General features: G+C 40.7%; 1 protein-coding gene across 3 annotated transcripts in view; it reads right to left on the bottom strand.

The window, feature by feature from the left end:
• Window positions 1-552: 552 nt before the first annotated feature.
• HNF4G (hepatocyte nuclear factor 4 gamma) overlaps window positions 553-26,929 on the bottom strand; it is a 102,389-nt gene continuing 76,012 nt past the window's right edge. For all 3 annotated transcript variants that reach the window (XM_075828201.1, XM_075828199.1, XM_075828200.1), the window contains 9 exons: window positions 25,349-25,520; window positions 22,303-22,397; window positions 21,268-21,374; window positions 16,533-16,688; window positions 15,742-15,829; window positions 15,474-15,626; window positions 7,381-7,617; window positions 2,703-2,825; window positions 553-1,533 (listed from right to left, as the gene is read on the bottom strand). In XM_075828201.1, coding sequence (XP_075684316.1) covers window positions 1,415-1,533; window positions 2,703-2,825; window positions 7,381-7,617; window positions 15,474-15,626; window positions 15,742-15,829; window positions 16,533-16,688; window positions 21,268-21,374; window positions 22,303-22,397; window positions 25,349-25,520 — 1,250 coding nt within the window. In that variant the 3' untranslated portion in view covers window positions 553-1,414. The remainder of the gene's footprint in view (window positions 1,534-2,702; window positions 2,826-7,380; window positions 7,618-15,473; window positions 15,627-15,741; window positions 15,830-16,532; window positions 16,689-21,267; window positions 21,375-22,302; window positions 22,398-25,348; window positions 25,521-26,929) is intronic.

Raw genomic sequence — 26,929 nt, forward strand, 5'->3', positions numbered from 1 at the left:
GCATTTAAATGCATTAATGCCTGTACTTTGAAAATACACAGTAAGCTATTAGGGCATACAGGACAGCACTTGGGGGCCTTGTTAGGCCAATGTTGACTATCAGGGGTCAATATGAGCCCCATCCCTTGTGACACGAAGAATGATTAAAGGAGTCAATAAGAAATATAAATTTATATTTTACAGTTGTAATTCAACCTGTGGCTGCTACCAGGGCACTTGTTCAGGATGCAAAATATGGAGGGGGCGCAGCACGGCCCCTGCCACATTTTAAAATGATTAAAAAAATTGACTGTTATCTGTTGGATTAATCCGATATATTACGTCCTGTATACTTAACTTCCTCGTTTCCAGCTGTTCGTGATGCTGAACCCATTTTCATTTTAACTCTTTATTTTAGTGTACCTTTGCATTGCGAGAGCTAAAATGTGTATATTTTGTAGAAATAGTGCCACAAACAAAAGAAATTGAAATAATATGCTTCAAAAGTAATTTATTAAGTATAAAATAATTAAGCACTATATAGTTATCCAAACTGATGGCTTATTTTTTGTAATTTTTTACATTTGGTGCTATTTTATTTTACAAGTAAACAAAGTTTGAAAATGGTGAATATGTGAAAAATTAAATAGTATTACAGTGTCATATGAACTCGTGTACTGTAAACATTGGAATTTTTATCCAGTGTGAACACAATTGCAAATCTAATTATTTACTTTATTGTACAATAAAAACAAATAAAATTAAAAAAAAATTCTAAAAGCTTTTACAATAAATTCATATACATAATAAGGAGAATATCTGAAAAATATGTATTACACTAATGTTTATATTTCTACTGGCAGAAGCAAACTTGAATGCTACAATGCAGGGACATATCTAGGGGCGGCTGACATATGCCCCAGGTGCCAGGGTAGGCACCAGCAGGCCTTTCTTCCTTGGTTAAGGTATTTAAATACATAGCTAGGGCAGCAAACTGAATCTTTGCCCCAGGTGAAGAAAAGCCTTGCTCTGACTACATGACATGTGACTATAACTTTGTATCACTGTGAGATGATCGGCTAGTATGATACAAAAGTCTAGAATAGATCTAAGACAAGTTTTGTAGTACAGCACAGAAGTAACACATTTTAATTTAAGAACATAAATTATATATTATATACAAAGCATTTGTCAATGTTTGCATGTTGCTCATTCAGTAGCAACACTGCAACCTATTCCCATATCTGGAAATCAAAACTGAAGACTGTTGTAGAATATTCTCAGAAATTATAAGATGATCTTGTATAACATATATGAGACATACAAGTGACAAATATTGAGTTTCTTAAAATTTAAATTCAAGGTCACAATCAAGGTCAAACTGGCAGTGTCCATAAATGACTGGGCATCCTTTCATGTACATAAACAGATTACATCAAGGCTTTTGTTTCAAGATAGACTGATGTGTGATAACTGTGGCATGGTTTGTAGATAACTTATACTGTTCTTGTCCTGAGCCTTGAGGAGGGGAAGGTAAAGGGGTTTCTGGAGTAGCTAGAACATGATCAAATAGAAAATATTTTAATATAATTATAAAAAATAAAACTTAAGCATTGTTAAATGTCACTCATATGTTATTGTACTTGCTTTCACATGTGACATATAAAAGTGGTATATCAATTACCTTAACAATTATCAAATGGGATGACCACTTTGGGCAATCCATCTTTGTTAGAAAAAAAAAAAAGCCAATAAGTTGTCTTGTTGATGAGACTCCCAGAAATCAGTTGTAATTTATTTGGGACGGCTGGCAGCAGGTGCTTAATTCCCCTGCAGCACCGCCACAGGAGATATTTCTAGCATTACATGGTGCCCATTGAAATTAATGAGCTGTCCATGTTAGGCATGGACAGGCAGTGTCCTCCAGACAGAGAGAGATGCCTTTTATAGCTGCTCTCAGCTTCAGCTTTGGCACATGTGCCATCGATAATGAATAAAATAGATCTTAATAAAGATGATTGGAAATATATATATATATACATGTATACAACATAATTTTGTTAGGTGACTTAGTACATACTGAATAATGGGTGTTATCCTCTTGCTATACTGAGACTTCAATTATCTGCAGAATAGTACTACAGCATTGAGGCAGCCGGCAATGCTGACAGGTGGTGGGACAACCCGGGCTTTTAGTTTCTAATAATGTCCACAACATTCCAGCCGTAATTTTCGAATGTCTACAACAAATTTCAAATTTCAGTCCGATGACAATGGCAGCTCACTGTGGCTGCAATGGGGAGTTCACATTGATTAAGTTAAAATTTAACCCTAGAAATGAAGAAACCAAGCACGAATGATGGTTGCAGATTGCGGTTTGCTGCAACTGTTGGTGACCACTGCAAATAAGAGAAAAGTGCTTGCTCCACTTAAACAATGGCAGATTGTGAGTATTAGGAGATGCCAATGCGTTAGCACCAATTCTTCTAAAACTGGTGAGCTAATTGTCTCAAATCAGCAGAGCTCCCTCCAAGTAAGTCATGTCACTTATTTAACCAGGTGAACATGTTTGTTCAGTCTATCAACCCCCCACCCCATATCAGTTGAGGAGCTGCCTGCTGCTGTGGTAAGTACGTTATCACTATATATTTTGTATCTGCAAAACTAATGTGCAAATTATATATGAGCTGGAAAGAAGAGATATATTTTAATATAATACTCACCAATCTGTTCTGAGTGTAGAGATGCAGACATTGAACTTACAAGAAGGGTCTGTCCCACTATGGGGTCTTGAGATATATGGGGATGCGTCAGATGATGCATGTGATTAGACTCAGCTGAAGAACCTTTAAAAAAACAGATGATAAGAAATATTCTGAAGAGGTAACATGTTTGTTTATTATTTGTAGATTTAATTTCCTTTAAATTCTTGAATATTAGATATAAAATTAATATGTCTCATTTAACACTCCATTACCAATCAAATCTGTGCCTAATGTGCATCAACCACTGGGATCCCTTTATTATATGAATCATTAATCCATTTTATTAACATCACTCTGAGCTCTAAGAAAACTCAATGTTTTTGAACAGTGCTTCAGTAAATCCACAATTTTTTTTCACAGCTTGAAACATTCTCACTGCGTAAATTTTGTGTTCTCCCAAAAATATAGGGTTTGTCAAGTTTGGAAAACCGCTGTTCATATCGCAAGACCCCCAGAAACAAGCTGATTGTAAGGTAGTCGTATGAGCAGTTCATATTACTGGCGTACAAACATTACAACTGAAATCACTGGACATAAATTGCTTTCATTGGACATTTAAGTTCCTCCAAAGCCACACTTGATGCATTTCTTCGTTCTAGCTAAATGAGGCTGGGGAGCGCTCCAATTGGACATATCCAAAATGGGAGGTGGAAAGCCGGTAACCCCGCTAAGTGTGAAATAGATACCTCATTTTTGAGACCCACTCTGAAGGACTCGCGGGCGGCATAAAAGATCCGTGTTTGCTCGTTCATCGGCTGATCGTTGCCCTGTTTACACAAGATCATGAATGATCATTAATCTCGTTTACCCGATCATTGGTCCGTGTAAAAAGGCCTTAGGCTAAGGCCTTATTCACACGAACGTGTGCATTTTGCGCGTGCAAAAAATGCAGTGTTTTTTGTGAGTTGCAGTACCGTGTGTCATCTGTATTTGGTGCGTGGCTGCGTGATTTTCACGCATATGGCATTGTTATGACACTGTTTTTATGTTTAGAAACAGAAATGAAGGAGGTGGTTTTATTTTTCCCTTCTTTTCTTTAACAACTGTTGCGCTAATCACATGCAGCACACGTAAGTGCGTCCGTGCGTGATTTTCACACACCCATTGACTTCAATGGGTGCGTGATGAGCGAAAATCGCTCAACTATAGGACATGTCGTGAGTTTTATGCAGCGGACACATGCTGCGTGTTAATCACGGACTGTCTAAACGGCTCCATTGAGTTACATAGGTCCGTACGATGCGTGTGCTGTTCACACACGTATCACGGACGTTAAATACGCTTGTGTGAATAAGGCCTAATGTTTATGTCTTTACAACAATTAGCTTTCTTCTATGTCATAATATTTATTTTGGATCTTGCATGTTAACTAATATGCTAGGTGAGGGTCTAAACAGTAAGATATAGATGCAAATAAAACCGCACAGGGAAATATCCCAAATAAAAAGGTCATCAAATCTGTAGATCACTTCCAATTTTAACCTTAAAAACAATATAATGTTGCATGTAATATAATGTATTAGTTTGCCATTACATGTGTTAGAAAATTACTCATTGTCGTGTTTGTGTCTGTACTGTGCGGTCCTGCAGCGCTCTGTAAATCTCCAGCAGAGGAATGAGCTGTACGTTCTGTCTCTATGGAATCCATAGCAGGTAAGCAGCTTTTGTTGCACAGCTCCTATTAATTATATCAGGCCAACCCCTGTCAGTATGCCCTTTTAGGCGCATATTTTTTATCATAGAAGGGTGGTCCCCTGCTCAGATATTTAGACTGTTCATGTATTATATATTATATAGCTGACCATTCTTCTGAATGGCCGCCAAGTAATGTAATTTTATTACATTTTATTTATTACATTATAAAAGTAATTTTATTTTCAGTGAGCGCTGCAGGGGAAATGGAAAGCTGGTTGCATCATCACCCAGCAAAATCAGCTGTTTGTCAGGGGTCCTTGAGCTGGTCCCACGGAAATCAGATTATCAGGTCCCATGTGAAATGGATTGTCTATTTTAAGAAAACCAGAAAAGACTAAAGTTCCTTGCATTTAATTAAATAAGGACTATGGAAATCACCCAACAGTTTGACTAGTTAAACATTTCTCAACTTCTTAAATGTCCTAAAATGAGTTTATTTCACTGGTATCCATTAGACCGGCTGTAATTGTAAAGTTAGAAATAGCTGGTAAATTATTAACACTACTTAGAAATCTCATAAAGACAATTTTGATTTATCAATACCTGCTCAATTTCTTTCTATGTTTCTGACGTTCTAGGAATTTACTTGTGTAATAAAATACTTTATATAAAATGCTATCTACACCCAAATCATGAATATATTCTTGACATGTAAATTTTATACCCGCTTATTAAAAAATTTTTTTGTAATGTAAAGCTGGACATTAACCCCTTAGTGACCAGCCTATTTTAAACCTTGATGACCAAGCTATTTTTTTACGTTTTTCCATTGTCGCACTCAAAGAGCTATAACTTTTTTATTTTTGCGTCGACATAGCTGTATAAGGTCTTGTTTTTTTGCGGGACAAGTTGTATTTTTAATAGCACCATTTTGGGGTACATATAATTTATTGATTAACTTTTATTAACTATTTCAGGGCGTAATATGAAAAAAAACAGCAATTTCGCCACTCTTTCTTTGCATCTTTAACCCCTTAATGACCGCCGACCGCCTTTTCACGGCGGACATAAGTGGGCTTTATGCTGATGCAATAGCCTTTTCACGGCGCTGCATCAGAATAAATAAACAGAGCCGGGAGCCATTAAATCTCCCTGCTCTCAGCTGCTAGAGGTAGCTGAGGGCTGGGGGCATCCCTGCTCGAACGTGTGACATCGATATTAGTATCGATCTCACCCGTTTAACCCCTCAGATTCGGTGCTCAATAGCGAGCGCCGCATCTGAGTGGTTTCGGAAAGAGGGAGGGAGCTCCCTCTCATCCCACCGACACCCGGCGATAAGATCGCTGAGTGTCTGTGTCTCTGATGGCAGCCGGGGGCCTAATAAAGGCCCCCAGGTCTGCCTGTAGTGAATGCCTGCTAGGTCATGCCAGAGGCATGGCCTAGCAGATGCCTGATCGTTTTAAAACAGCCAGGCAGTAATACACTGCAATACAAAAGTATATAATAAAGTCCCCTAGTGGGACTAGTAAAAAAAAAGTTTAATAAAGTTAATAAAAAAAATGTGAAAAAAAATGAAAAACCCACTTTTTCCCCTTACAAAATGATTTACTATTAAAAAACAAACAAAATAAAAGCAAAAAAGTTACAAATATTTGGTATCGTCGCATCCGTAACGACCCCGACTATAAAGCTATTACATTATTTAACCCGCACAGTGAACGCCGTAAAAAATAAAATAAAAAAACAATGGAAAAATTGTTGTTTTCTGTGAATACTGACTTTAAAAAAATGGGATAAAAAGTGATCAAAAAGTCGCATCTACTCCAAAATGGTACCAATAAAACTACAAGTCGTCCCGCAAAAAAAAAGCTCTCATTCAACTGCAGCGGGGAAAAAATAAGAAAGTTATGGCTCTTCAAATATGGAGACACAAAAACAAATAATTTTGAAAAAAAAAGCGTTTTTACTGTGTAAGTACTAAAACATACAAAATCTATACAAATTTGGTATCGTTGCAATCGTAACAACCTGTTAAATAAAGTTATTGTGTTATTTATACCACACGGTAAAGGGCATAGATTTAGGATGCAAAAACCAGTGGCAAAATTTCAGATTTGTCTCTATCCCCCCCCCCAAAAAAAGTTAATAAAAGTTAATCAATAAATAATATGTACCCCAAAATGGTGCTATTAAAAAATACAACTTGTCCCGCAAAAAAACAAGACTTTACAGCTATGTCGACACAAAAATAAAAAATTATATCTTCGAATGTGACGTTGGAAAAACATAAAAAATGGTTTGTTCATTAGGGCCCAGAAGGCAAGCAGGGGGAAGGGGTTAATTAACGTCATTTACCATGTGTTATAAATAACATAATATTTTTAATCTTTTGAATAAATTTGTCTCAATTACGCATTACCCCTACAAAGTACAAGCTTCCACTATTGGGATTTTCCATATATTGCTGTAAAATCCCTTAAATGTGTAAGCTCATCTAGAAAAATATCTCACCAAGAAAACAATCTAGGTTGAAAAGTTCTATGACCTGAGTTTTTTTACTTTTAGGATTTACATAAAAAATAGCAACTTTATTAGGGGTATGAAGATTAGTTATGTCTAATGCGTAATGTGTCACTACTTACAAAAGGTTTTTTATTATATTTACGGAATAATGAACAAACAACAGAATGTAAATGTTCCACCCTATTTTTTGTAAAACCTATAAAATGAAACAAAAAGGCATGAAATTATATGTGTATGTATATACTAGTGTGTATATATATATATATATATATATATATATACACACATATATATATATATATATATATACACACACATATATTCGCCACGATTTGGAACTATAAAATCTCCATTTGTCCCTAAAAAAAAACATTCTACAGGTCAAGGTAGGCGGTGGCATATACATAAAGCAACATTAGCCAACATTGTTAATGTGCTTTGCAATCAAAAGAATGAACAGAATGATGAAATAACTCACCTCCCAATAACATCTCCTGGAGAAGATTATCAATCTTAACCATGCCAAACAATTTTACAAATTGAATTTGTTCAATCATTTGCCAGGTTATACTCTGAAGAGTAGGCAATAGTAACAGAAGTTCCCCAAATCGTCCTCTAGAATCATATTGTCTATCATTAATGTAGTCTTCTAAACTAATCTGTACTTGGTAACGCATATTTTTAATCTTCATTGGGTCACTGAGTCCTTTAGCATCTGTGAATCAGAAAATAGTATTGGGAAAAGCTTAAAATTCTGTTTATTTAGATTCATCTAATATATTTTCTATACAATTTTATAATACCGTGACTTTCCTAGTTAACACAACTAAACTTGAAAGCTTCACACGGCTTCTAAATCCTTAGGTGTAGTAAATGTGTATGTTGATTTTCTTGTTGGCCAGCTGCCAGTTTTATTAGTTCCCCCATGGGCTAAAATCTCTATTTTCTGCTGAACATATAGGGGGGAATTTATCAACATTCTACGGCAGTTTTTGAAAAAAAGGGCAAAAGGGCACAAAAAGATGCTCGCCACTCTTGGGGGCAGGGGGCATGGCATTACAAAAGGGTGCAGGGCCACTGCGGCTTGACACATTTATCATAATTTATGCAAGAAAACGGTCTTAAATTATAGTGGAAATCTTCACTATCTCCTAGCTGGCCTAGATTTCCCTCTGTGGGGAGTAGCAAGGTAGAGGCCTGTGCTGGGCCTCTACCTGATTGAGTTACCCCCCAACCACACCCCCAGCAGATAATTAAAGGGGATTTTCCAAAAGTGACATTTATAACATATCCACAGGACATGCCATAAATGTCAGATAGATGCGGATTCTACCTCTGGGACCCGCACCTATCTCCAGAATGGGGCCCTTTAAACCCCATCCTAGCTTTCTTTGTTTCTGCTGACACTTGTGATTTCTGACCATATAAGAAGAAAACACCGTAGCTCGCTGGGCTACGCTGTTTCTGTAAGTCGCAAAGAAGTGAATGGTGGTTACAAAAGCAGTGTAGCTCGCATACTACACGGTTTCCGTAACTGCCATTCACTAGCTCAGTGAGCTTCGCTTTTCTCTTCTTATATGGTCGGAAATATGGTCGAAAATCAGAAGCGTCAGAGAAAGCTAGAACAGGGTTTAAGGGGCCCCGTTCTAGAGATAAGTGCGGGTTCCAGAAGTGGGACCCACATGTATCTAACTTTTATGGCATATCCTGTGGATATGTCATAAATGTCCTTGATGGGAAAACCCCTTTAAATTAAAAAATAAAATAAAAAATAAAGTAATAAATAAAAATGTATTAAGATCCTGACACTCCTAGGCTTCAGGACCTTGTATGAGTTGCATTGGAAAGCTGTAGATGAGTATTTGTTTTTTTTATTTTATGGACGAATCGGAGGAATGTGTGGCGCACAGCCGCAATCGTTGCGCCACAATTCACCTTTTAATAAATGCGTTACATGTTACTCCAACTTTTCTTTCTATTAACAATGGCATATGAAATGCAGGTCTTAATAAACCCCCCCCCCCCCTATAGCCTTCAGCTTTAATGTCCACCAAATCAACCAGTTTAATGTGTATAGGGCGATGTGTATTGTATCTTGACGTGGTCAATTACTTTGTTGCCTCATGAAAAAAGGCACTTGCAGATGTTTTTGGCAGTGGCTGATTGAATCTTTGCCTACAGCTATGGGCTATGTATGGTTTAAAGGCTATGTTGACCTCTAAACTCAAAATTTTTGCCGGATCCAGCTAATAGCGATCACGTCGGAGTTCATGAACTTAGATCTGATCATTATTAGCTGGATCCTGTGTGTCAGAGACACGCAGGACCATCTTTCAGACAAGCCAACAGTCTAGCTGACCTGACGGAATCGACTTTGACGGCAAGATAGAGTTTCTATTTATACAGTATACATAGAAGCTGTGTCTTAAAAAGTTATTTTTTTAAATCCCCTGAAACATTGTTTTATTAAAAAAGAATACTAATAATTCAAAGGTGTATATAGCCTTTAAGGTTTAGATTTAGTTCCTGGTAATCACTATAGGTAAGAGGGAAGTTCAAAAGCATTTTTTGTTAGGGTGTATTCACACAGTGTGGTTTTGCCACGCAGCCGAAAACTGCACTGCAAAACGCATGGATTTTTACGCGATTTGTGTAAAGGATCTGCCAGGCACAGCTTCTGTGTCTATGCCCATAGGTAATCAGTCTGCACCTGCTTCTATGTCTGTGAGACTGACTCCATCTTCCACCACTCAGGATGGCAGGCTTAGGAGTGGGAGAGCCTATCACAGCCAGGCCAGACGGAGCTAGCTCCCGCCCTCTGTCTATTTATACCTGCCTTTCCTGTTCCTCCTTGCTTGTGATTCTTCTCCTGTGGTTTCCTGGCCCTGCTGCAGCTTCTTGTACTTTTTGACCCTTCTTCATATTGACCCTGGCTTACTGACTACTCTCCTGCTCTGCGTTTGGTACTTCGTACACTCCTGGTTTGACTCGGCTTGTTCACTACTCTCCTGCTCTGCGTTTGGTACCTCGTACACTCCTGGTTTGACTCGGCTCGTTCACCACTCTTGTTGCTCACGGTGTTGCCGTGGGCAACTGCCCTATTTTCCTCAGCTTCTGTGTACCCTTGTCTGTTTGTCTGTCGTGCACTTATTGAGCATAGGGACCGTCGCCCAGTTGTACCCCGTCGCCTAGGGCGGGTCGTTGCAAGTAGGCAGGGACTGAGTGGCGGGTAGATTAGGGCTCACTTGTCTGTTTCCCTACCCCCGTCATTACATAATCACAAGCCCATATACCTAGTCTACCCTGGTCCCTGACACTACTATGGACCCCCTTGAGACCCTGGCTCAGCAAATGCAGGGTCTCTCCCTACAGGTCCAGGCCCTGGCTCAGAGGGTCAACCAGCCTGATGCTACCATGGTAGTGCCCCTCACCTCACCTCTCGAAACCCCACCTCAAGTTGCCTGACCGGTTCTCAGGGGACCGAAAGACTTTTCTCTCCTTTCGGGAGAGTTGTAGGCTCTATTTTCGCTTAAAGCCCCACTCCTCAGGTTCTGAGAGCCAGCGGGTGGGTATAATTATGTCCTGGCCCCAGGAAGGGCCCCAAGAATGGGCCTTCTCCTTGGCTCCTGACGCCCCTGAACTTTCCTCCGTTGATCTTTTCTTTTCTGCTCTCGGACTCAGCTGGTGACCTTACGTCAGGGTAAGAGACCTGTTGAGGAGTATTGTTCTGACTTTAGGAAGTGGTGCGTAGCTTCTCGTTGGAATGACCCTGCCTTAAGGTGCCAGTTTAGGTTGGGTCTGTTGAACGCTCTGAAAGACCTGCTAGTTAGCTATCCCTCTTCTGACTCCCTAGACCAGTTTATGGCTTTAGCGATACGACTTGACCGACGTCTCAGGGAACGACAACTTGAACGTTTTTGTGTTTTCTCCTCTGACTCCCCCATGATGCCTCCCGAGGTTCCGTTGCTTCGTTCTTCCACGGAAGACTCAGAGGTACCTATGTAACTCGGGGCCTCCGTGTCCCCCCAACAACGTAGAGAGTTCCGCAGGAAGAATGGTCTCTGCTTCTATTGTGGGGATGACAAGAATCAAGTGAACACCTGTCCTAGTCGTAAGAATAAACAGCCGGAAAATCTTCCGCGCCTAAGTGATCATCGGGGAGGTCACTTGGGCGCAGAGGTATTTCCCGTAAATATGAAACGTAATAAAATATTGCTTCCCTTTCAGGTCTCTTCTGGTGGTAGGTCTGCTACCGGCAGTGACTTCGTGGATTCAGGGTCTTCTGCTAATATCATGTCTGTGCAATTTGCTATGTCTCTAGCTATGCCTTTGATTGATTTGCCTAAACCTGTTCCGGTAGTGGGTATCGACTCCACTCCTCTTGCTAATGGTTATTTTACACAGCATACCCCTGTTTTTGAACTCCTTGTTGGCTCCATGCATTTGGAGCAGTGCTCTGTACTGTTGATGCAGGGATTATCATCCGATCTGGTTTTAGGCCTTCCCTGGTTGCAGTTGCATAATCCCACGTTTGACTGGAATACTGGGGATCTTACCAAATGGGGTAATGAATGCTTGACGTCATGTTTTTCTGTTAATTCTATTTCTCCCCATGAGGAGGTGAACACGCTACCTGAGTTTGTTCAGGACTTCGCTGATGTTTTCTCTAAGGAGGCCTCCGAAGTGTTACCTCCTCATAGACAATACGATTGCGCTATCGATTTGGTACCAGGAGCTAAGCTCCCTAAGGGTAGGATATTTAATCTCTCTTGTCCCAAACGTGAAGCCATGAGAGAGTATATCCAGGAATGCCTGGCCAAGGGTTACATTCGCCCCTCTACTTCTCCGGTAGGTGCTGGCTTCTTCTTCGTAGGGAAAAAGGATGGTGGTCTTAGGCCGTGCATCGACTACCGGAACTTGAATAAGGTCACTGTAAGGAACCAGTATCCCCTTCCTTTGATTCCTGATCTCTTTAATCAGGTTCAGGGGGCCCAATGGTTCTCTAAGTTTGATCTACGGGGGGCGTATAACCTTATCCGCATCAAAGAGGGGGATGAGTGGAAGACTGAGTTTAACACGCCCGAAGGTCATTTCGAATACCTCGTCATGCCCTTTGGGTTGTGTAATGCTCCAGCGGTCTTCCAGAATTTCATAAATGAGATTTTAAGAGATTACCTGGGGGTATTTCTTGTAGTGTACCTTGATGACATACTTGTGTTTTCCAAGGACTGGTCCTCCCACATTGAGCATGTCAGGAAGGTGCTCCAGGTCCTTCGGGAAAACAAACTGTTTGCGAAGACCGAAAAATGTGCGTTTGGGGTATAGGAGATACCATTTTTGGGTCAAATCCTCACTCCTCATGAATTCCGCATGGACCCCGCCAAGGTCCAGGCTGTGGCGGAATGGGTCCAACCTGCCTCCCTGAAGGCGTTACAGTGCTTCCTGGGGTTTGCTAATTATTACAGGAGATTTATTGCTAACTTCTCGGTCATCGCTAAGCCTCTTACGGATCTCACTCGCAAAGGTGCTGATCTCCTCCACTGGCCTCCTGAGGCCATCCAGGCTTTTGAGGTCCTTAAGAAGTGCTTTCGCTCGGCCCCGGTGCTGGTTCAGCCCAACCAAATGGAGCCATTTATCGTGGAGGTTGACGCGTCCGAGGTGGGAGTGAGGGCTGTCTTGTCCCAGGGTACCAGGTCCCTCACCCATCTCCATCCCTGTGCTTACTTCTCCAGGAAGTTTTCGTCCACTGAGAGTAACTATTATATTTGCAACCGTGAACTCTTAAGGTATGTGCACACACACTAATTACGTCCGTAATTGACGGACGTATTTCGGCCGCAAGTCCCGGACCGAACACAGTGCAGGGAGCCGGGCTCCTAGCATCATACTTATGTACGATGCTAGGAGTCCCTGCCTCACTGCAGGACAACTGTCCCGTACTGTAATCATGTTTTCAGTACGGGACAGTAGTTCCACGGAGAGGCAGGGACTCCTAGCGTCGTACATAACTATGATGCTAGGAGCCCGGCTCCCTGCACTGAGTTCGGTCCGGGACTTCCGGCCGAAATACGTCCGTCCATTACGGACATTAATGTGGTCGTGTGAACCCAGCCTTCGCCATTAAATGGGCATTTGAAGAGTGGCGCCACTTCCTGGAGGGGGCTAGGCACCAGGTAACGGTCCTTACCGACCACAAGAATCTGGTTTTCCTAGAATCTGCCCGGAGGCTAAACCCGAGACAAGCTCGATGGGCGTTATTTTTTACCAGATTCAATTTTTTGGTTACCTATAGGGCTGGGTCTAAAAATATTAAGGCTGATGCACTGTCGCGTAGCTCCATGGCCAGCCCTCCTTCGGAGGAAGATCCTGCTTGTATTTTGCCTCCAGGTATAATCATTTCCTCTATTGATTCTGATTTAGTCTCTGAAATTGCGGCTGATCAAGGTTCAGCTCCCGGGAACCTTCCTGAGAACAAGCTGTTTGTTCCCCTGCAATTCCGGCTAAGGGTACTTAGGGAAAATCATGACTCCGCACTATCTGGTCATCCAGGCATCCTGGGTACCAAGCACCTCATTGCCAGACACTATTGGTGGCCTGGGTTGTCTAAGGACGTTAAGGCCTACGTCGCCGCTCGTGAAGTTTGTGCTAGGTCCAAGACTCCCAGGTCCCGACCAGCGGGCTTACTACGTTCTTTGCCCATTCCCCAGAGACCTTGGACCCATATCTCCATGGATTTTATCACCGATTTGCCTCCATCCCAAGGCAAGTCGGTGGTGTGGGTTGTAGTAGACCGCTTCAGTAAGATGTGCCACTTTGTGCCCCTCAAGAAACTACCCAATGCTAAGACGTTAGCTACTTTGTTTGTCAAACACACCTTGCGTCTCCATGGGGTCCCTGTCAATATTGTTTCTGACAGAGGGGTACAATTTGTTTCATTGTTTTGGAGAGCCTTCTGTAAAAAGTTGGAGATTGATCTGTCCTTCTCCTCTGCCTTCCATCCTGAAACCAATGGTCAAACTGAGAGGACTTATCAGTCTCTAGAACAATATTTAAGGTGTTTTATCTCTGACTGTCAATATGATTGGGTCTCATTCATTCCCCTCGCCGAATTTTCCCTTAATAACCGGGTCAGTAACTCGTCAGGGGTCTCCCCCTTTTTCTGTAATTTTGGGTTTAATCCACGGTTCTCCTCCGTTTCACCTGGTAGTTCCAAAAATCCCGAGGTAGAGGTCGTTCATCGGGAACTGTGCACAGTCTGGGCCAAGGTTCAGAAGAACCTAGAGGCATCCCAGAGCATACAGAAAACTCAGGCAGATAGAAGACGTTCTGCTAACCCCTTGTTTATGGTCGTGGATCTGGTGTGGCTATCGTCAAAGAACTTGCGGCTTAAAGTCCCGTCCAAGAAGTTTGCTCCCCGGTTTATAGGGCCGTACAAGGTCATTGAAGTCCTCAATCCTGTCTCCTTCCGACTGGAGTTGCCCCCATCTTTTCGAGTACACGACGTGTTTCATGCCTCCCTCCTTAAACGCTGCTCCCCGTCCTTGGCTCCCTCGAGGAAACCTCCTGTCCCCGTTCTCACCCGAGGGGGTAGAATTCGAGGTGGCCAAGATTGTGGACAGCAAGATGGTCCAAGGCTCCCTCCAGTACCTGGTCCATTGGAGAGGATACGGGCCTGAGGAGAGGACTTGGGTACCCGCCCGGGATGTTCACGCTGGGGTATTGGTCAGGAGGTTCCACCTTCGTTTCCCCAATAAACCAGGTCCACCTAGAAAGGGTCCGGTGGCCCCTCATAAAAGGGGGGTACTGTAAAGGATCTACCAGGCACAGCTTCTGTGTCTACGCCCATAGGTAATCAGTCTGCACCTGCTTCTATGTATGTGAGACTGACTCCATCTTCCACCACTGAGGATGGCAGGCTTAGGAGTGTGAGAGCCTATCACAGCCTGGCCAGACGGAGCTAGCTCCCGCCCTCTGTCTATTTATACCTGCCTTTCCTGTTCCTCCTTGCTTGTGATTCTGCTCCTGTGGTTTCCTGGCCCTGCTGCAGCTTCTTGTACTTTTTGTCCCTTCTTCATATTGACCCTGGCTTACTGACTACTCTCCTGCTCTGCGTTTGGTACTTCGTACACTCCTGGTTTGACTCGGCTTGTTCACTACTCTCCTGCTCTGCGTTTGGTACCTCGTACACTCCTGGTTTGACTCGGCTCATTCACCACTCTTGTTGCTCACGGTGTTGCCGTGGGCAACTGCCCCATTTCCCTCAGCTTCTGTGTACCCTTGTCTGTTTGTCTGTCGTGCACTTATTGAGCGTAGGGACCGTCGCCCAGTTGTACCCCGTCGCCTAGGGCGGGTCGTTGCAAGTAGGCAGGGACTGAGTGGCGGGTAGATTAGGGCTCACTTGTCTGTTTCCCTACCCCCGTCATTACAATTTGCTTCGGTTTCCATGCTAACTGCATGTTTTTGTAGTACGGTTTTGAGCCGCACAGAAAAAATGTGGCGCAACAGCACCATGTGAATACACCCTAGATAAGATATTTTTACTGACGTACACATACATTTCCAATAATTTACCTGGATCAAAAAATACAATTGCTTTTAAGCAGGCATATTCATTATCATCTATCTGGATATCCTGGAACGGCTGGATAAGTTCATCTAAAATCCTGTTAGCCACTCGGCTTATCTCCATCTCACTGCAGTTTCGATGGACCACGTAATTATTTCCTTAAAAAGAATATCAAAATCAAAATTCTATTATAAGATTATAAATCAAACTGCATTTAATACAGCTTGACATTGTCAAAAGTATATCACACAAATGAATAATAGTAATATTTACCTAAAAGTAAGATATCTTTAAAAATCATTGAACGTTTTGTTATGCCAAGCAAAAGATGTTCTCCAGCATGCGCCCTCAGTAAAGCAACCTTTAAAATGAATAAAAATAATGTTTCAACATTCTTATTCATACATTTCAAGGAGGAATAACAGAGGAACAGCAAAATGCAGATTACAATGAAATATTCTCCAATATTGATATTCCAATTCTAAATTCAAGTATCTACAAAAAGAAAATACATAAATAGAGCTGACACGTCCCCATTAAACAGGGCTCAATGGCAGGTGTATGCAATTATACGGGCATACAGTCATATAAGTCTGGGCCATACATTTGGTGGGACCTTTTCAAAAACAGCCCCGTTGAACGCAATCATCCGGACTTGGTGTGCCCTTGGGCCTAAATTTGTTAGGTCTCATAACAGTGTGTAGATTAAGCAGTCGCATTCCAAGTAGCAATGAGTAGAATAATAAAAACAGCACTTGATGTCATTTAAGAAAATAACATAATTTAACTCAACTAATATAAAAGAAGAAAAGCAAAGTATTTTCAAAGTAAAATTAAAAAGAAATGTTGTTAATAGAATAAAGGCACTTATAGGAATATAAAACCATTCTGACTTTAGGACTGGTGCGTTCTTTGATTTTATATTTATAAACTCTTTAATATAGAATGTTAAAACAAATTCTCTGTATAGAGCTTTTTTTTTTGGTTAACATTGTATATCCAATGTTGTGTCTTCTTGCTTCATAGTGCTACGTAAATTTAATCTATACAATTTGTAATTTTACCTGATCGTCCAGGGGAAGCTCGCAGAAGGCCGGGATGTATTTTGCCCACTCCACCAGGACTAGCAGTTGCTGCTTCATGGATTCACAAATATCACTAACACTAGCAATTTTCTTTGTATTTATGTCAGTACTTGTACCAGAACTTGAGGTAGTGATCTAACCATGTTGAAAAGAGAAAGAAAATGAATAGACCATATTAAAATACAATTCACATAAAAAATTACCTTTGGCCAACACTGTTTTTTAAACAAAAACCACAGAAGCAATCATCCAAATAATTGAAAACTCTGTTGCCTTTATGAATTCCTTTTCAAGATGCATGCAAATGGTCAAATCCTGCTCACATTTTGTAGTGTGCTAAGCATATAAAATATAGCTAGTAATAACACAATAAATATAGGTAGGTGACAACTGAAAAAGTAAAAATTACAAAAATATAAAATATATTACATAAACAGTACATTATTGTAAGACTGAAAATGTATAAAACACTATATTATTATAAGAATGTACAGTACATTGTGTTTCATTACTGGTCTTTTATGAAGTACTATTTATTTTACTATATGGGGAAAAGAACTTAATTTTTTTATGTATTTTTTTCAATTGAGTTCATTTTGAAATGACAAATTACTTTCCTATATCCAAATTGAAAAATAGATTCGTAGAGGAGAACTCCACTTGTATTCTTAAATTAAATGGAATAAGTTATCCCTCCATGCTCAGGTGTACACCACCTATTGAATTCTAGAGATAATAGGAAAGGGGAAAGGAGGAAAAGGAGCGTGGAGGGTTAATGGTCGCCTTCAATTGTATTGATACCGACTGCAATAGGGACAGAAAGATTATATTGTGCAATGTCCCCTTTTAATATTGCCACATTGTAAAGTTGTCGATGTTACAATGTATAATTGCGACTTTTGTCAAAATTAACAAAGTAGAAATTCTATTGGTTACTATCACTACTTTGATAAAAATAGAAGAGGTAGTGCTGCAAGGATGAATGGTGTATTTGAAATTCCTTGTAAACGCACTCCGCAAGAGGTTGTATTCAAATTCTGTGAGCAACTGCGTATTGCCTAATTGCGTTTTTTGTTATATTATTTTATTATTTATAATTTTTAAAACTTTCCAATTCGTTATTAGGTCATGTTATAGTACAATATAGACTGCAGAATATGCCAATAGGCAATACGTTCGTTGGTGCGTTTTATGTACAACGCTGATTATTTTTATCACCGTTATATGTACTTTAGTCAGCAGTATGACCATTATCCTAATGAACTGCCGGCTCTTAAACCACCACGTGTTGTGTTTAGGCCGCAGTGCACACAGATAGACAGGCTCTGTTTGAATTGTAAGTGTAACTTAATAAATTCAATCGTGTGATCTGCTGGTTAGTTAGGCCAGCAGATATTCAAGATGCACGCTGTCAAAGCCACGGCAACTCCGTAGCCTGTGGCGGTATTGCCACCACGTTCGTTCGTTCCCCTTTGTTTATCTGTGCGGAGCGAACTGACAGCTCAACACCGGAAGAAGCTGACTTCGGTCAGTGAAACGCGCGTCGGGACTATACCGACCCTGGCAATAGGGAAAGATTATCGACTATAGAGGGCAAGATTAGTGAGAGAAAATCTAGAAATTTAAAATCTAATCTTACCGCAATTAGTTCGTTCACTGCAAACTCAGAACGAACGGAGGTAGTGGCAACAGCACTACAAGGTGTTGAGCTGTCAGTTCGCTCCGCACAGATAAACAAAGGGGAACGAACGAACGTGGTGGCAATACCGCCACAGGCTACGGAGTTGCCGTGGCTTTGACAGCGTGCATCTTGAATATCTGCTGGCCTAACTAACCAGCAGATCACACGATTGAATTTATTAAGTTACACTTACAATTCAAACAGAGCCTGTCTATCTGTGTGCACTGCGGCCTAAACACAACACGTGGTGGTTTAAGAGCCGGCAGTTCATTAGGATAATGGTCATACTGCTGACTAAAGTACATATAACGGTGATAAAAATAATCAGCGTTGTACATAAAACGCACCAACGAACGTATTGCCTATTGGCATATTCTGCAGTCTATATTGTACTATAACATGACCTAATAACGAATTGGAAAGTTTTAAAAATTATAAATAATAAAATAATATAACAAAAAACGCAATTAGGCAATACGCAGTTGCTCACAGAATTTGAATACAACCTCTTGCGGAGTGCGTTTACAAGGAATTTCAAATACACCATTCATCCTTGCAGCACTACCTCTTCTATTTTTATCAAAGTAGTGATAGTAACCAATAGAATTTCTACTTTGTTAATTTTGACAAAAGTCGCAATTATACATTGTAACATCGACAACTTTACAATGTGGCAATATTAAAAGGGGACATTGCACAATATAATCTTTCTGTCCCTATTGCAGTCGGTATCAATACAATTGAAGGCGACCATTAACCCTCCACGCTCCTTTTCCTCCTTTCCCCTTTCCTATTATCTCTCAAATTGAAAAATAGATGACAATTTCATAGTAAAAGAGATTTTTAATAAATAAAAATAATAACAGAACGGATAGACAATTTTTTTTTTGTCAAGACGTGATACTGTCCACTACTAGATGTTCAATTGCTATGTTATTTTACTCCTCAATATAAGGAGAGTCAACTATTAAATTTGTTGTTGTGGCTGCCATCATATAGCGTGAGATACAGTAGCAAAAACACACACAGTGACTTTGCAAAAACGTGGCGTTTATCTCGTATTTTTATAAAATGAAATGCAACAAGTAGACACAGCCTTAGTAAAGAAGGAGGATATAACCTAGCCAATATTTTGTAAAGTGTTAAAATATGTACAAATTACATGTTATTACATAGTAAGTGAAGATGATGCATAAAGTAAAATTAGGGGCTGTTCACATCTGCGTCGGAGGCTCCGTTAGAGGCCTCTGTCACAGATCCAGCAGCAATTACATGCCACGCTATTGTTTCTGGTATAAAGACGGACACCCTGATGAAAAGCCAATGGAACCCATTATATTCAATGGGTTCCGTCGTCCCTCGGCAGTGTCCGTTTTGCAACGTTCCGGCATTCCCTTGTTGTGCACCTCTGATGGAGCAGAACATCGGAATGACCTGACGCAGATGTGAACAGGGCCTTAGATGTTTCACAATTATACAAAATGTATACTAAATTAATCTAAATGAATAAAGAAAAATTTATGTTTGAACCGAATGTCATATTTATGAAACTTCTTGTAATGGCGGGGTAGGGAGACAGACAGGTGAGCCCTAATCTACCCGCCACTCAGTCCCTGCCTACTTGCAACGGCCAGTACAAATCGCAGAGCAGGAGGATAGTCAGTCAAGCCAGGGTCAATATGAAGCAGAAGACAAGTAGTAAGCAGCAGCAGCAGCAGCAGGGCCAGGAAACAGCCTGAAAGAATCACAGGCAAAGGAGGAGCAGGAAGTGAAGGTATAAATAGACAGAGGGCGGGAGCTAGCTCCGTCTGGCCAGGCTGTGATAGGCTCTCCCACTCCTCAGCCTCCCAGGCTGATTGGTGGAAGAAGGGGTCACTCAACCAGACTTAGGAGCAGGTGCAGAGTGAGTAACCACGGGCGTCGACACAGAAGCTGTGTCAGGCAGATCCTTTACACTTCTGCACCACTTTTTCTGACATCAAAATATGTCTGGAAAAGTAGACAGCGTTTCAATGTCACACGTAGTGAGACTCATTTATCAAAGTATTCTGACAATTTCTATTTAGAAAATGAGTAGAAAGCATTGTTAGGTCTGATCTGGTTGGGTTATTAGCTTGTGCTCCATTCACCAACAGGTCATGTGTCAGGTTTATGAATGGGGGAGGGATACGTACTGATGTGCCACTAAAATAATGAGCCAACATTAACAAATTTACCTGCTTACCAAATACCATGTCTTGGCTTCTATTATTTTTAGATTTAAATTCAGAATTTTAAATTAAATTACTTGTTTTTACATTATAAGTGTACACCAAGTAAGGCTTCATGCACACGACCGTGCCCATAATTACAACCCGTAACTACGGGCACGACCAGCCGCGGACAGCCGGACTTTTTTAGGGGCCATGCTCCCATAATAAAGTATAGGAGCACGGTCCATAAAATAAAAAAATAGGACATGTCCTATTTTTTTCGGCAGGTTTCTACGGCACGGACACCCTCCCGTAGACATACGGGAAGGTGTCCGTCGGCCATAGAAATTAATGGGCTCGTAATTACGGATCGTAATTACGGGCAATTTTACGGTCGTGTGCATGGGGCCTGAAAACGTAATTGTTTAAAATCTGTCTATACAGCTCTAGGGATTATCAAGCCAGGGGCACAGTGGGAGGGGGTGCTGCCGAAGTATGTACCGCACATGTTGGGCACCAGAGGGGATGCCAACTAGCCATTCAGACTGTGGTATAATTTGAATGTAGAACAGTCAGCCAATGGGTGTAAGGGGTGTGTCTGTCAACAAGCTTGTTGACTAGTAAAATTGTGAACGCACCTCTGGACTATAGTATGGACTGTAACTGTACAAATAAATAATTATACTTGACTAAATCCTAGCTATAAACTATAGGTATTTTTATATGATATATAATGATATGATCTTATTGTATATAATGTACATTTTGAAAGACACTAGTGGAAAGATATTTAATACATGATGTAACGTCTGACTGCATTTAAATTTATGTTTTTGTGTACCTGTCGAGACAGAGCTTCAGCTTGTGACAACGTGTTAATGGAGGGAATGCTGCTTCCATCGAATACACTTTTTCTTGTACTTATCCGGTCTCGTTCATTTTGAACAGCTATGAAAAAAAGTATAAAACATATGTATCCAAAATAAGTTTATATACAATAAATTCACGTCATGACCATAAGACTGAGCAATACTAACTAAGGCTAAATTTATATTAACACAGAGTTACAAGTTTGTTTTCTGATTATTCCATCATGTGGTCAGTCCATCAATGTTAATAACTTTTAGAAGTTTGAATTACTTCTAATATTCTAGCAGGGCTGGACCATATTCCATTGGGCATACCTTTTTTATGTCTATGAATATGTCTCCTATCTAGTATCCATAAACATACAGGTAGAACTGACAGCTGAGAGAAAAGAACTGAACGGGTTGTGCGAGCTAGGTATTTTACAGAAACAGCGCCACTCTTGTCTGTAGGCTGTGTCTGGAATTGCAGCACAACTCCATTCAATGGAATGTGCCTATATTGCAATAACGGATGCAGTCCATGGACAAGAGTGATGCTATTTCAAGAAAAAAAAATTCTAAGCTCAAACAACTCTTTTAATTCATATTAAACTACAACAGAATTAAAGTGTATAACAGCCATTTAAAACCTCATTTGTAACCTTGAACATTATTGTTCCTCCTATTAGATGGATTATATGAGCAGTTACCGTAATCTGGAAAAATATTTTAACCTATCTTTACCTGAATGGACGTGTTTATATATGTCACAAGCATGTGACATTTATAATGTAGAACTTCCCTTTAGGTATATGTTAAATGGGTATAGTCAACTGTTGAAGAAGCAATTCTTGCTACCATAATGAGACAACAGCAATAGAAATTAATATATTTCAGTTTATCCTTATTATGAAAATGACAATAGTTTTCTATTTTTAAATTCTTAACAAAAGCAGTGAGCTTTTACTGGTCTATCTATAGTATAGTATTCAATAAAAATAAAGTAAAAAGAATAAATAGAGAAGTACCTTCTTTTTTCATTCCAGCTCTAAAACACTTTTTCAGACGACAATATCTGCACTGGTTTCTTTTATCCTTGTCAACAATGCATTGTCTGCTAAACCTAGAGAATTGAAAGAAGTTATGTGTCATGACGGTATGGGTAGGGGGTGAAGGCCTTATGCACTTGGCTGTATAACAGCTCTGCATAAATTCCAAGTTGTATGGAGCGGTAATGCAGAACCATAGACTTCTGAGGAGCTTCATACGGAGACAAACAAAGCTTTTTTTTCCTGTCAAATTCATACAATATCATGCCATGTTTCATTGAACACCATATTACAGTGGTGTTCTACTCTAGAAGCAAAGCCCGCTTTTGTGGACTATGTGGTGCTGTGCACAGGGCATCTTATGGCAGGATATGGAGACCCCGCGGCTCCCTTGTATGGAGGCTCTACCATGCACATTGGACCTTATTCCTTGTTTCAGGACTCATAGAAGTATACAGAGTTTCCTCTAGGTCACATTCATATACGGCTGATCTGTTACGGATTTCTTGTGAACTAAGTTAAATACAATTAATTGAAATTGCTACAAAATCCACATGTAAATCTGCATTTTAATGCATGGAGATTTTTCAGGTCATGTTACAGAAAAAAAAACGTCTGTGTAAACATTATTCTGTATATACATAGTCGAGTCACATTATTATGACCACCAGCTAATGTCCAGAGTTACCGCTTTGTGCAGCACGGACGGCAGCTAGACGGGCTGGGAGTGACGCAATAAGGTGCTGGTAGGTTGTCTCAGGTATCTGGAGCCAGGCTGACTGCAGTGCATCCCACATTTGCTAGGGATGTGTGGTGGAGGATCCATAGAGCAAACAAGATGATCGGGGTGGTCCCACAGATGCTCAATTGGGTTGAAGTCTGGCGAATTAGGGGGCCAGGGAATTTCTTGGAAGTGTTGGTCGTTCTTTTTCAACCACTGTTGGACATTTCTAGCCGTGTGTGACATGTTGCATTGTCTTGCTGGAAGATTCCATCTGCCCCAGGGAAGACAAACAAAATGTATGGGTGTACGTGATCTGCAACGTTGAATTCCTACCCAAATCCGTTCATAGTGCCTTCCACATGGGTGAGTGGGCCCAGAGAATGTAATGAAAGAATTTCCCAGACCATAACGCTGCCGCCACCAGCTTGTGTTCTTCCAGCAATGGTTCTCTGATGTTCTCGCCTGACACACCAGCGTCCATCCATTCGTTGAAGCAGAAAACTTGACTTATCGGAGAAGGCAACCCTTTGTCAATCATGGGTGGTCCAAATCCAATACTGCTGTGCAAATTGAAACCTTTTTTCCGATGCACCTTTGTTAGCATAGGAGCAATGACCATTTGTCTGCTTCAGAGCCCCATACGCATTAGGGCTCGCTGAACTGTTGTTTTAGACGCACGTCTGGTAGCCCCCTGGTTGATTTTAACGGTGTGCTGATTTACTGTAGTGTGTCGTTCAGCCCTCACACAACTTCGTAGCCGACGTTCACCTCTCACATCAATGGCACGTGGTGCTCAGCAGTTTCCACGTCGGTTATTCCCAATTGTGCCATTTGTCCTCTCACGATACACTTTCACCACAGCAGCAGATGAACAGTTCACAAGAAAGAGTGATATGTGTTCAGACAGCCGATCGCACACCTTATATACCCACAATGCCAGCCCATGGCACATCACTTCCTTCATGGGCTACGCTCTGCCGACGTTGAAAGTAGCAGATGGTCATAATAATGTGACTCGACTGTGTACGTGTGAGCTGTACTGCTCCATTATGACATTATCTTACTTAAAGGATTATAGGTGCAGCTACTATAATATTTAAATTCTGAATTTGGCACTGATGTACTAACAAATGGTTTATTTTCTCAAAAAACAAAAAAACATGAAATTATTTTAATTTTTGATATAGGGGTCTATACAATAGATGGCACAAGGTCTATGAACATTTTCACTTGTGTGTTTTGCTGTGGTTGTGTGTGTGTTTCCGAGACAGAGGAAAATTAGATTGTAAACTCTATTGGAAATAGGATGGATGTGAACAGTCATATTCTGTGTAAGCTTTGCTAAATACTGTATGTGGCTCTATGCACACAATCGATGCCTATAAGGCTAAGGTTCCACAGCAACTTTTGGTTAGGTGACGGCCGCATTAAATTCGCAAGTGATTATCACATGACCTCAATGCTTTCCTAAGGGGAAAATGTCATTGGAGACATTACTGGAATTCTTATGATTTTCCCTGCATAGGAGAACATTTAAGTTGCACAACACTATTTTACAGCAAACTAGTCCAACGACGAGCAAGGCAAAATTTGATTCTCACAAGAAAACAACAAGATAGGTCTACATTTTTTGAATGTAAAATAAATAATTTTATGCTCAGTTGAGTTACAAAACAATGTTACCAAGTGCTCACCTAGAACTTTAAAAAAAATCTTAACGAAAAGAACTAGATTTCTATATTCAGCCTGCTTTAGACCGCTTTGAAGGGGTTTTACGGGACTTAAATTTGGATCGACTATCCTTAAAAGACATTTACACTGTAATTATATTTTATATTGTGTTATCCAATACCATACTGAGGGGTCCATGACGTAGCCTATTGTTCAATAACCAGTAGCTTGGGAGCCACATGTGGCTCACGGGTATCTTGTATGTTGCTCCCGATCAGTTGGCTTCTGCAAATACTATTGTGCACTGGTTGCACTTGGGATGCCTTAGCATTCCTGAATCTTTGCGCTTTGGTCCAAACAATGTCACTGACAGTTACCAAAAGGCTAAGAGCCATATCACTTGGTCTAATCTTTTATAGACTTTTTCCATTTTAACATTCAGTGTGGCTAAATACTATATTTGAAAATAGCTTGTAACAAAAAGTTGAGGTAGCCGCTTCTCCTCAGAGTTATGTTCATCCTAATGTTTTATATACACAATAGTTTGTAGAGTTATGTAGTTTGGATTCTCACAGCAATTTTTCATTCATCTTAATCAATTGTTTTCATAAACTTTTTTACATAAAATACCTGCAAGAGTAAACGTGGCTTTTCCTGATGCTACGCCTGAAGAATCCTTTACAACCATCACAGCTGGATGCACCATAATGCTTCCCTGTAGCTCTATCTCCACAAATTGCACACAGGCTGTTGATCCCATTGTCAATTCCGTTCATGATGACTGATTCTCCAGGAGAACTATCTAAAACATGGAGATATTACAGAAGACATAATTAATGCAATGTGATAGAAACAATAATAAAGAATGGCCGAATAATACAGAATCTGCACTCCAGTAGAGCTGAAAGACGGAGTGTGTCAATGAACATGTGGAATTTCTTGAACATGATCTCATAATACAAAAAAGGAAAAATATAAATGCAGGGAAAAAAAGTTTTTTCTTACCGCTTTATTTAGTTGTTGACTGATTTCCCTGGTTACAGCATTTTAATAAAATCTGCTGCATATGTTGCTGCAATTACACAACAAACCTGCGGCAACATTTGCATAATTGACAGGTAATTCAGACGTTGCAGATATCACAGCGGACTTGCTATAGATTTCAGATTTTGCATTGCAAAGGCTGAAATCCGCAGTGAAATTCCGCTGCTTCTCTGCAACATAATGTGCATGCTGCGAAGGGGAAATTCTGCACCGCAGCCTAAATTCAGCACAGTTATTTTCCACAACGTCTGAACTAACTTTTTTAACAATGTATAGAAACAAATGTTAAAAAAGGCTGCTGCAGATTTCCACTGTGGACTGTCCGCAGCGGAATTCAACAGCAATTCCGCCACGTGTGAATGAGCCCTTAGGCCCAGTTCACACATGGGAGAACCTGGGATGCAGTGATGGTATAGAGAACCATGCAAATTTTGCCCATAGAAACCCCAGCAACAACCAGCTGTGTATCATGTGTTTTTTCGTGCATATGTTAAAAGTTCTAATTTAACTGGTTGCCGACACAGGACAAGAATGCTCGTCCTGAGCGGCGGGTACTTCGCGCATTAGGACGAGCATTCTTGTCCTGTGGGACAGCCGTCTGTGCGCGCGATCGAGAGCTGGGCAACGGCTGTAATACACAGCCACGGCTCCGCTCTAACAGCGGAGAGAAGAGAAACCTCTTCTCTCCGCTGTTAACCCCTTGAATGCCGTGATAAAAGCTGATCACGGCATTCAAGATGGGGGGACTGCACTTTGATTGCATCACAGTAAATAACTGTGACGCGATCAAAGCCCATAACTTGTATGGCCAGACAGCCCAGGGTCCATTGAAGGACCCCAGGGCTGTCTGAACACATTTCCTGGGTTTAGGGCATACTGAAAAATTGTTCTGTCCTCAAGGCCAAAATTGGCCGTATCCTTAAGGGGTTAAAGAAGCCATTCTAAAAAATCTTGGTATGGTTTTATTGAAGGAAAAAAAACAAAACCTGAATTATGAACCTGGCCTAAAGTTTTATGCACATTGTCATATTACGGATCCATGTTGTATGGATCCATAATACAGTTTCCATAACCTGCTATGAACCTCTACTGCCCCCAGTGTGCTTCCATATCTAGCCATGAAAAAAGAAAGAGGCAAATTTCATTGCATATTCTCCTATGGAGGTG

Source organism: Rhinoderma darwinii, chromosome 5, assembly GCF_050947455.1.
Source record: "Rhinoderma darwinii isolate aRhiDar2 chromosome 5, aRhiDar2.hap1, whole genome shotgun sequence".
Taxonomy (NCBI): Eukaryota; Metazoa; Chordata; class Amphibia; order Anura; family Rhinodermatidae; genus Rhinoderma; species Rhinoderma darwinii.